The sequence below is a fragment of the Erythrolamprus reginae genome, chromosome 3 (genome assembly GCF_031021105.1).
Source record: "Erythrolamprus reginae isolate rEryReg1 chromosome 3, rEryReg1.hap1, whole genome shotgun sequence".
Taxonomy (NCBI): domain Eukaryota; kingdom Metazoa; phylum Chordata; class Lepidosauria; order Squamata; family Dipsadidae; genus Erythrolamprus; species Erythrolamprus reginae.
The window spans coordinates 142,614,408-142,626,912 of NC_091952.1; the positions used below are offsets into that span (position 1 = coordinate 142,614,408).

Sequence of the window (12,505 nt, forward strand, 5' to 3'; positions counted from 1 at the left end):
ATCATTGGACATCTTTGGCTCGAGCTGGAGGTTGCCAAGTTTGCAACGCATCGAGTTTTCTAGTGTCCTTGGTGATGCCTTGGGAGGAAATGACATGTCCTAAGAAGTCAATGGAAGTTTGGAAAAATTGGCATTTTTCTAGCTTGGCATAAAGGTGATGTTGTCGGAGGCGCTGGAGTATTTGTCGTAAATGGCATAGGTGGGTCTCTTTAGAAGGAGATTATATCAAAATGTCATTGAGGTAGACGAACATGAAGTGGTCAATAAAGTCCTTGAAAATATCATTCAGGAAATGTTGAAATACTGCTGGCGCATTGGTGAGTCCAAAAGGCATGACAGTGAATTCAAAATGGCTGTAGCAGGTGCCGAAGGCAGTTTTTCATTTGTCGCTTTCACGGATGCGAATGAGGTTGTAAGCGCCTCAAGTCGATTTTGGTGAAGATGGTTGCTGTGCGAAGGCGCTCCATGAGTTTGGAGATCAAAGTAAAGGGTAGCGGTTAGGAACAGTGATGGAGTTGAGTTTACAGTAATCACAGCAGAGTCTTAGGTCTCCAGTTTTCTTTTTGACAAAAAGTACTGGAGCGGAGAGTGGTGAAGATGAGGGTCGAATGAACCCTCTGGCTAGGTTCTTGTCAAGAAAGTCTTTTAAGGTGGCCAATTTGGGTTGAGACATTGAGTAGAGGTGTCCCCCAGGAAGTTTGGTGTTGGGTAATAAGTCAATGACACAGTCATAAGATTGGTGGGTGGGTGGGGTAATTGGTCTGCTTCTTTTTTGTCAAAAACGTCAGCAAAGTTGGAAATGTCTAGTGGGAGGGTGCTGGCCAGCTGAGTAGGAAGTTGAGTGGTAAAAGGTGGGCGGATGTGGTCTACACATTGTAGGCTAGGAAAGGAAATGCGATTTTGTGACCACATGATGTGGGGATCGTGGGTTCTGAGCCATGCTAAGCCAAGGACTATAGGAAAGTGGAGACCTTTGGTGACATAGAATTGAATAGGTTCTTCGTGGTGCATGATGGTTAAGGTGAATGGTTGGGTCTGAAATTTGATTGGTCTGAACAAGAGAACGCGGCCATTGATGGTTTCAACAGCAATAGAAAGTGTGACTGGGCACAATGGTATGGCATGAAGATGAGCAAGGGTCTTATCCATAAAGTTGGTAGTAGCTCCGGAATCTACTAAGGCAGTAGCAGGGAGGGTTTTGGGTGGGTTTTTTAAGTTTACCTCAGTGGCCAAGGTCAGATGTCTTGAAGGTCTCGGTTCCTCTGCCGTAACATTGGAATTTGGTTTGGTGCCCGCCCGGTCTAATTTTTCTTTTAGGCTGGGTTGTTTCCTGGCCAGGTTGCCTAGACCTGGAATGTGGGCCTGCTGTTCGGGACCAGAGTAGGAGCGGGAGTGCCACGCCTTTTCTGAGGGCAAGCAGGTAGGAGGTGTCCAGCTTCTCCACAATACATGCAGAGGCCTTCTGCTCGATGTCTGGCTTTCTCGGCTTCACTCAGACGAGGTCTGGTCGTGCCTAGATCCATTGGTTCTTCTTGAGCAATGGTAGCTGGTCGGTTTTCTGTGTCTGCTGGCATTGGTAAGGTACGTCTTGGCACTGGGTTAAAACCGTTGTTTTGAAAGCTTTGGCATGGAGCTGGCACTGGTCTGGGTTTCTCCTCAAACTGGCTTTCGTATCTGGTGACACGGTTCTGGGCAGATAACATTTTAGTCTCGATGGTCAAACCGGTCTGGTAGAGTTCATTTAGTGTGTTAGGAGTTGGTTGGCGCGTCAGCTCGTTCACAACCTTGGGGGACAGGCCATCCTGGAACAGTTCCATAAGGACTCCCTTGCCCCAATCCAGGGGTATGACTAGTTTCTGAAAGGCGGAGATATACTCAGAGATGGTTTTGTCGCCCATGCATAGTTGGCACAACTGAACAATAGAGTTTAGTACGCGCACAGGATCTTCAAATTCTTGTTCAAGTCTTCGGCGAAAAGCAGCATAATTTTGCAGGATTGGGTCCTGACATGTTAGGAAGAGTGATGCCCACTCAAATGTAGCACCTTTGCACAAGCTTATAATAAAGGAAACTTTCATGACATCTCTAGCAAAATCCTCTGGAGAGGAGTTGAAAAAGTTTACACACTGGTGAAGAAATGGGGTGACTTGATCTCTTGCCCCCATAAAAACTGATGGCTTAGCTAAATAAATCTTTGGCCTTGGTTGAACTATGATCTGTGGCTGGGCTGGGGCTGCAGCAGCTGGATTCTGTTGCAATTGTATAATCTGGGCCTGTAAGACAGTGACGTTTTGTGTTAAAGCAATAAATTCATTCGTTAAATCAGCCATCCTGAGGTTTTGTTTTTCTTTTGTTAGGATTTCGTCAATACTGTTCTGGTTTAAGGCTCATACAGGTAATAATTGGAATAAACAATTGCTCAATGCATCTCATTGTAAAAACACAACTTCTTTATTTCTCCTTATTCTCTTCTAAAATACATCAAGGTTGCATGCAACATTTTCTTTCCTCATCTCCATCCTTAGCAATTAAGTAGATTAGCTTGGTAGTAACATCAAAAGCATTCCACAAGTCATTCTAAATTTATGGGCTACTCAGGGCTAGCCAGAAGTCATAAAAGCAGGCAAATAAATCACACAATGATTAGTTCACGCTCCGGAGCTTGTCGTGGACGGCCCCATCTTGGAACGACAAGATTGATCAAATCAGCTTCTCTTCCATTTTACACCCCGACGTGAGGTAATTGATTAATTAATTCCTCACTCTAATATCTCCTCCCCCTTTCTTCTAAGCGTTTGTGAAAGCGTCTAAAACGAGCATCTCTCCATCTCTTATCTTCCTCATTTGATTCATCTGAAACTATGTGTATATCATTAGCTCTGTAGTCTTCACTACCCGTGCCCTCTGTGGCTAAATCTGGGAGATTTACGATATCTAAATCCCCCTCATCCGCTGAGTCTGAAAATTCCTCCAGCTGCAAAGGAGCATACACAACAGGCCCCAATGAAATTTTAGTCTTAATATTTATTATTTTACTTATTATAAGCTGCAAGCAAAGTATGGTCTGGGGAAGACTCACTTACCTGGGAGTAAGTCACACTGAATTCAGTGGAGCCTATTTTCTCTTAGGCAGGCATAGGCTACCATGGTTGGGGCCCTCTTTTGACATGGAGCCAGGCCAGCTTAATCAAGCCGGGTTTTGGGGTCGTACATGTGGCCCATAAGCACCATCTCTGCCAGGCACTCACAGAAAATGGTGTGGAATGAGGCTTTAGGGTGCTGCTTGAAGCTTTCACCCAGTTGCAGAGGATGCTCCTCCTTGTCCAGCAGCAGATTCACCATGCCATTCATGGCTACCACGGCACCCACCAAGAACAAGAAGAACCCATTCAGCCACTGGGAAAACACTCCCTGTCCAGGGGAGCAACTGGGAAAACACTCCCTGTCCAGGGGAATTGATCGAGAAGGACCACACATATTCCCTGGGATCACATGCGCTGCCCTAGTATTGCTTCATGTCCCCCCAGGGGGCGCACCTCACTATTTGACAAGTATTGGCTTAAGGCATGTTACTATTCTGAAATAGTGAAAGGGAACTTTCATACATCCATTGGCTGCATAAAGGAAGAAACTAATTCTCCTGCATTGGCTCAAGTAAGACACTTCCTAATTGACACTACTCTTACTTTTGATAACTGTCCCATGTAGCAGCCGTTCTTTCTGTTTTTTATATTTCTTATTAGCATTGCATGATGAAGGAACATGTGAATGTTCCTCCCTTCTTAGTCCATTACTTTCTTTCTCGGTAAATCATGATTTTCAATTGCAAAATGCCACATGCTTAAACAGAAAATTTAGATTATTAGTTTACGGAAAATGTTTTACAGATTAAAAGAGTTGGAAGGGACTTTGGAAGACTACTCCAAGACATGAATAGTGATTACATGACTGTGGGATACTGCAGCAGTTGTAAATGTGTGCCAACTGCAAAACATGCCGATAGTAATCATGTCACTGTGGGATACTGATGAAACACACAAATGGCAAATATATGACCAGAGAATGTTGTAATGACTATAAATGAGAGTATTGGTGTAAAGTTATTTTATTAGTACTGATATAGCTTTGAATAATTGCTGCATGAAACAGCCAGTAAGTGAGGACTATCTGTATCAGTTGTGAATACGGTTTCTTGTGATAAAACTGATAATGAAGTTGAATGGAAATACCTCCAGCCACAACCAGTAAGACTAATAGGGGTGTATGTGTAAACGATAAGAAAGGGATATAAAGGAACAGATAATCTCCAATTTCATTACCTTCCAGCAGGCCTTTCCTTTCCTTCAGTGGTCAGACTTTGAAATAGGCATGGCAATAAATTTCAGCTCTGGAAGTGATTGGGGCAGTGATAAAGAAAGTACTACTGCTGGTTTGTAATTTTAATCTGTTTTAAAATGGTTTACAGGCAAGCAAGATTTCCTTTTATCTTTTTAAGTTAAAGAAAATCTGATTACCGGTATCTTCTTTCTGATTTAAAGACTGGAAGATATGTGCTTAAAATGTACAGCATATAAAAGGTTTGATTCAACCTGGAAATCACTGGTTCACAAACCTCTATGTTTATATATACCTTGTATATATATAAAGTGTATCAATCTCTAATAAGACATACTATGAATTACTCTCATCTATAATCTGATCAGGTGCAGAGAAAAAACAGTCATATTTTACCATGATTAACAAAGTTAGATGGACCAGATCTTATTTTGCTGTCCCAATCCATACTAAATGATGCACCAGCAAGATGTAGATCTTGAAGATTGTCTTCAAGATTCTAATCTGGTAACCTAACCATTACATCAAGTTGGCTTTCTCATAACTGTGTATGAAGTGATGAATAAGTTATTACAAAACTTGTATAGTTTGCTTCAAGAACACATTCACTTGCATTAATTTCTAACTTGATGTAATGCTGGATACAGGTCAGAATCTTTAGCTGCAGTTTGAGGAAGCAAACAAGATATTTTAAACATAAGACTATGTTTGCTCTCTTGACTTTTTTATCCTTTGCTTCTCTCATTCTGGATAAGCTTCAAGAGAGATTTAAATAATTGGATGCAAGAAATAGTTAATGTCTCATTAATCAAGAAATATTGTTTATTCTCCATCCTGAAATGATGACATTAAAGAAAGCCTGCTTTATGTGAGAAGGAAGTTCTATAGAGCAGAAGATCTATGGTAAAGAATGGTGCAAACGCAGTCATTTATTGATAGTTCTTCAAATCTAAAATCTTATTTCAGTATGCTTTTCACTTTTATTTCTTCTCATTCATTTGAGCCGTCCAGAGTTGCTTCAATAATGAGATGGGTGGAATAATTAATTAATTAATTTATGTGAAAGTCTGCCTTAATCACTTGCTATAAAAACTTGTAATTTCCCCCCCCAGCATAATGAACAACTAGTTCCCAATATCATTATTGGGTAAAAGTAGTACAAACTCTTTGCCAAACAACAATTAGATGTACTTTACTAGAGAGCTTTTTAATTTGCTGCAACTTTCTTACCATTCTCAGGGTGTTCCATCTCACCAATGCTGCCATCAGGTGTGGTACGTTCATAGTGGTCCTCGGGGAGAGCCAGAGGCCCTATCCGAGGCCCTGATGAAGATTTGCTGCTAGGTGTTTCTGATTCTTCAAGGCCACTGTCATAGTAACTGTGCTGGGAAGGATCCTGCAGATCTTGAGCCTGATTGGCTGCAGAGAATGTCACTCGGCGATGAGGTAACTGCAAAAAGCAAAGCAAAATCCTTAATTAATCCGTACAGCAAAAAGATGACTCTTCAATAAGTGACCTCAAAAATATTCTACAATGAAATCTAATAAATACATTTCTATTAAAGAGAATCTACCCAAATTATAGATAAGATTATAGAGTATACCAAATTTAAGGCAAATATGACCACAGTAATAATTGATTGTCAGTTAACTTCTGGTAGAAGGTCATCAAATTAGTAATTATATTATTGAGTTATGGACAGGTATTTCTGTTCTTAAAATATTAAAAGGATTCAAATTTTTTGAATTTATGATGCTTTGTAAAAATGTTTGTTATAACCACAAATGATTATTGTTGTAACCACGACATAGTCTATGATATAATGTTTACCTGTGCTATAACATATCATAATGTGTAAAATGCAATAAAACAAAATAAAATAATGAAAAGAGTATTGGATACAAATGGATTACTGCGCATCTGTACAACCTGCTTCATAGAAATGCATATAGGTAAACATTGAAAAATTAGAATATTGTACAAAAGTTCATTTATTTCAGTAATGCAACTTAAAAGGTGAAAAGTAATACAATATATGAGAGAGACTCATTACATACAAGAGAAGATAGTTGAAGCTGTGATTTGTCATAATTCTGATGATTATAGTGTACAACTCATGAAAATCCAAAATCTACCATCCTAGAAAATTAGAATATCACATGCAATCAATAAAACAAGGATTGTACATAGAACAATATTGGACTTCTGAAAAGTATAGCCATGCATATGTACTCAGTACATGGTTTGGGGCCCTTTTGCAGAAATTAGTGCCTCAATGCGGTGTGACATGGAAGCTATCAGCTTGTGGTACTGCTGAGGTGTTATGGAAGACCAGGATGTTTCAATTGTGACCTTCAACTCTTCTGCATATCTCTCATCTTTCTCTTGGCAAGAGACTGTGATCTGATCACAGACTGTGGAAACTTCACACTGGACTTCAAGCATTTTGCAATGTGTGCCTCTCCATTCATCTTTGGTTTCCAAATAGAATGAAAAGTCTCCACAGTCTGTGTGGATTTGGGAAGCCATGTCATCTGTTGGTCTTGATACACTATGTTTCATTAAGTCCAGGGAGAACGCAGCTGTATACTGGGAGATTTTGGAACACTTCATGCTTCCTTCTACAGACGAGCTTTATGGGGATGCTGACTTCATTTTCCAGCAGGACTACCAAAAACAACCAAACCTGGTTCAATAACTATAGGATTATTGTGCTTGATTGGCCAGCAAATTCTCCTGACCTGAACCCCATAGAGAATCTATGGGCCATTGCTAAGAGAAAGATGAGAGACATTATTATTATTATTGTTGTTGTTGTTGTTGTTGTTGTTGTTATTATTATTATTATTATTATTATTATTATTATTATTATGTCAATACAACACAGAAAACGAGATCACTATGCTGGATTTCATATTTCATCACCAGTCGGCCGCTTCCCAAGCACCTAGGACTGCGTGATGTAGGGGCGAATTATGTTTGCCGATCCCAGTAAAAAGACCTTTTGCAATTGACAGATGGAGATTTTGTCAATTCCGATGGTTTTCAAATGTCCGCTGGGATCCTTTGGCACTGCACCCAGCGTGCCAAGTGCCACCGGGACCACTTTCACTGGCTTATATCAGAGTCGTTGCAGCTCGATTTTTACATCTTCGTATTTCACTAATTTCTCTAGCTGCTTCCCCTAAATTCTGCGGTCCCCTGGGATTGTGATGTCGATGATCCATACTTTCTTTTTCTCCACAATCAGGATGTCTGGTGTATTATGCTTCAGAATTCGGTCAGTCTGAAGTTGGAAGTCCCACAGTAGTTTTGCTTGCTCATTTTCGACCATTTTTTCGGGCTTATGATCCCACCAGTTCTTTGCCACTGGTAACTGGTAGTTCCGGCACAAGTTCCAGTGGATCATCTGTGCCACAGCATCATGTCTATGCTTTTAGTCAGTCTGTGCAATCTTTTTGCAGCAGCTGAGTATGTGATCGATTGTTTCATCTGTTTCTTTACAGAATCTGCACTTTGGATCGTGTGTTGATTTTTCAATTCTGGCTTTGACAGCATTTGTACTAATGGCCTGTTCTTGTGCCGCCAGTATGATGGTTTGACCATTTGGCTTTTCAATGCCCTCATTTTCAGTGATTTCCCCCCTTTTCAGTGTCACTGTGGCACATTTATCCAGGCCAAACTCCATGCTGATGTCATTGCTGAAGATTCGCACAGTGTTTGTTAGTGACTGTATCTCAGTTTCTGATTTTCCGTACATCTTTAGGTCATCCATATACAGCAGGTGTGAAATTTTTGATAAATTCCTAGCAGTTTGGTAGTCTAGGTTTGTTTTCTGAAGCATGAGTGACAGCGGGATTATGGCGATGATGAATAGCAATGGGGACAAAGAGTCCCCCTGAAAGATGCCCCCTCTGATGTTGATCAGTCCATAGCTTTCATTCCCAACAAAAAGCTAAGTCTTCCAATATTTCATCGCCTTTTCTATGAATTTCCTGGTGTTTTCATTGACTCCAATGACTTCCAGGCATTTTATGATCCAGCTGTGTGGCAATGAGTCAAAGGCTTTCTTGTAGTCAATCCAGGTCATGTATAGGTTTGTTTTCCTGTTCTTAGAGTTCTCCGAAATCATTTTATCAATTAGGAGCTGGTCTTTCGTACCTCTGCTTTGTCTTTTATTGCCCTTTTGCTCCACTGGCATGATGTCATTTTCTTCTAAGTAGTCCTGAATTCTGTCAGCTATGATACCTGTCAGCAGTTTGGTCAGCAAACATGTTACTGGCCTGTAGTTTCCTGGTATGGCTCCTTTCGCTGCATCTTTCTGTATTAAATATGTTCTGCCAGTTGTAAGCCATTCACTGATATTTCCTGTCTGCAGCATTTTGTTGAACAATTTGGCCATTTTTGTATGCAGGCTGGTCAGGTATCTCAGCCAAAAACCACGCACCTGATCAGTGCCAGGAGATGTCCAGTTCTTTACTTTCTTCACTCTTTTTTCAATCATTTCAGGTGTTATTTCCAGCTGCTGCATATTGCTCTTTGAGAATTTTTTTTCAAACTCCTTTATCCACCCAGGAGTATTGTTATATAACAATATAACAATTATTGTTAAGTGGCGCTCAAGGCGGCAAGATGCGCATACCATGCCGCCTTGATTGCATCAGTGGAATCCCGCCTGGCCGCTCTGTTTAGGGTGACCCGCTCCCTTCTAAATCAGGGGGGAGTTGGGGAGCCCTTGCAGGGTAGTGCCGAGGAATTTAACTCGTTTTTCGCTGATAAAGTCGCTCGGATCCGGGCGGACCTCGACACCAATTGCATAGCAGTATCGGCTGACAATGAGTCAGTCGAGGTGACTGGGGCTAAACGTCTTTGTCCATCGGTCTGGGAGGAGTTTGACTTGGTGACACCTGATGAAGTGGACAAGGCCCTGTCTACTGGATCCATGTCCCTCTTGGTTGGTTTCGGCCAGCCGAGAGGTGACACGGAGCTGGGTCCAGGAGATTGTCAATGGCTCCTTGGGGAGGCGGTCCTTTCCGGCCCCTTATAAGGAGGCCCTTGTGTGCCCCCTCAAGAAGCCTTCCCTGGACCCAGCCGTGCTTAATAACTACCGTCCAGTCTCCAACCTTCCCTTTATGGGGAAGGTTTTTGAGAAGGTGGTGGCGCTCCAACTCCAGCGGTCATTGGAAGAAGCTGATTATCTAGGCCCTCAGCAGTCTGGTTTCATTAAATAATATTTTAAAAGAAGCATATAAAACCCTATCATATTTAAAAACCAAACAACACATACATACGAAATATAACATATAAAGAATCTGGGGAAAGGTGTCTCAACTCCCCCATGCCTGGTGGTATAGGTGGGTCTTGAGTAGTTTACGGAAGACAAGGAGGGTGGGGGCAGTTCTAATCTCCGGGGGGAGTTGATTCCAGATGGCCGGGGCCGCCATAGAGAAGGCTCTTCCCCTGGGGCCCGCCAAATGACATTGTTTAGTCGATGGGACCCGGAGAAGGCCAACTCTGTGAGACCTTATCGGTCGCTGGGATTCGTGCAGTAGCAGGCGGTTCCAGAGGTATTCTGGTCCAATGCCATGTAGGGCTTTAAAGGTCATAACCAACACTTTGAATTGTGACCGGAAACTGATAGGCAGCCAATGCATGCCATGGAGTGTTGTAGAAACGTGAGCGAATCTGGGAAGCCCCATGATGGCTCTCGCGGCCGCATTCTTCATGATCTGAAGTTTCCAAACACTTTTCAAAGGTAGCCCCATGTAGAGAGCGTTGCAGTAATGAAACCTCAACGTGATGAGGGCATGAGCGACTGTGAGCAATGACTCCCTGTCCAAATAGGGCCGCAAATGGTGCACCAGGCAAACCTGGGCGAACGGCCTCCTCGCCACAGCCGAAAGATGATGTTCCAATGTCAGCTGTAGATCGAGGATAATGCCGAAGTTGCGAACCCACTCTGAGGGGGTCAATAATTCCCCCCAGGGTGATGGGCGAACAGATGGAATTGTCCTTGGGAGGCAAGACCCACAGCCACTCCGTCTTGTCTGGGTTGAGTTTGAGTTTGTTGACACCCATCCAGGCCCCAAAAGCCTCCAGGCACCGGCACATCACTTCCACTGCTTCACTGACTGAACATGGGGTGGAGATGTACAACTGAATGGCAGGGAGGGAGAGGACCGACCCCTGAGGCACCCCACAAGGGAAAGACCTAGAGGTCAATCTCTGACCCACTAACACTGACTGTGACCGACCGGAGAGGTAGGAGGAGAACCACTGGAGAACATTGCCTCCCACTCCCATCCCCTCCGGCCAAAGCTCCTGGTCCAGATGGTTTTACTGCTGAATATTATAAAGTGTATATGAATGAATTATTACCGCATATGGAGAAATTGTTCAATAATGTATTGGAGACTTTTGAAACTCCAAAGACGTGGAAAATGTCAGAAATTATAACGGTCCCAAAACCAGATCGTGATTTAATGGATCCGAGTTCTTATCGCCCCATCAGCCTATTAAATCAAGATTCATATATTTATGAAAATATTGGCAAATAGGGTGGAGAATATATTACCAAAAATAATTGGAGAAGATCAATATGGATTTGTGAAAGGAAGGAAAATTTATGAACCAATAAGAAACGTGGTCAATGTTTTACACCATGCTACCAGTACCAAAAGAAAATTATGCATTTTAAAATTAGATGTCTATAAGGCTTTTGATAAAGTTAACCATGACTACCTATTTCAACTATGTAAAGATTTAAATATGGGAAACATATTTTGTAGAGTTATAGAAACAATATATAAGGATAATGTGGCTCAAATTAGAGTAAATGGCAATAGAACAGAAATAGTTAAAATTCAAAATGGAACTAAGCAGGGTTGCCCACTATCCCCAATGTTATTTGCATTAGCAATTGAGACCCTAGCAAACAAAATTAGAAATGATAAGGAATGGAGAGGCTATCAAATAGGGGAATTGGAATTGAAATTAAATTTATTTGCAGATGATGCTATAGTGATGTCTGAAACCCCAATTGAAATGATGAAAAGAATAATGATACTACTTCAGGAATTTAAAGATCAATCTGGACTGAAGGTTAATATAGACAAATCAGAGATAATATGTTTAAATACAGGCCCTAAAGAGCAAATCGAGATTCAAAAAACTTCAGGACTGAAACTAGGTTGTAAAAAAATGAAATACTTGGGAATTTGGTTATTCAAGAATCCAATAAAAATAGCAACGGCCAATTATAACCTAATATGGAAAAAAATCCAGAAGCAGATTAAAAATTGGAAGGGTAAAAAGTTAGGAAGAATGGCTAAGATTAGGGCTCTTAAGATGATGATAATACCAAAAATAATGTATTTGTTTCAGGTTCTACCTGGTAGTTTTCCTGAGGCAAAATTAAGAGAATGGGATAACAGACTAAATTTTTGGATTGAAGGAGATAAAAAACCCAGAATAAGGAAACATTGGCAGAATGCACAAGAGAAAGAGGGGGGGTGGGGCAGCCCATGTCTAGTATTATATGGAAACGCATTTCAAATGGAAAGGTTAATGGAACTACAGTTATGGGGGGAAAGGAAATGGGTACGAATAGAAAAAGAAATTAATAATATAAATAATAAAGAACTATTATTTAAAAATTGGAGTAGAATTGAAACCAGTACCTTAAGTGATCCTTTTAAAGCATGTTTAGAAATATGGCTTAAATGGCAGAGGACAAGTGGAATAAAGGTATCCAGGCTATCAACGTTACATGTATTGAATATAGGGGATGACGTTAATTTAAGTGGAATTATTAAAATATTAAATAGTAAAGGAATAACGAGAATTGAGCAATTATATGAGAAAGATGGAAGAGTTAGTAGAACTAGATTGGAATGGTGGATTGGCAAACAGAAATGGTTGCAGATCAATGCAATATGTACATACTTAAACAAAAGTGAGAATAAAGAAGCCTTCTTACGGGAAGAAAATAGTGTAGAAAAAATAATAAGTGAAAAGACAAATGAAAGTAAAGCACAAGCCGGTAGTATATATAGAAACATAGAAACATAGAAGTCTGACGGCAGAAAAAGACCTCATGGTCCATCTAGTCTGCCCTTATACTATTTTCTGTATTTTATCTTAGGATGGATATATGTTTATCCCAGGCAT

General features: G+C 41.0%; 1 protein-coding gene across 8 annotated transcripts in view; it reads right to left on the reverse strand.

Moving 5' to 3' along the window:
• Positions 1-12,505, reverse strand: part of PCDH1 (protocadherin 1) — a 434,444-nt gene that overhangs the window by 56,846 nt on the left and 365,093 nt on the right. For all 8 annotated transcript variants that reach the window (XM_070746895.1, XM_070746888.1, XM_070746894.1 and 5 more), the window contains one exon: positions 5,566-5,785. In XM_070746895.1, the coding sequence (XP_070602996.1) occupies positions 5,566-5,785 (220 nt within the window). The remainder of the gene's footprint in view (positions 1-5,565; positions 5,786-12,505) is intronic.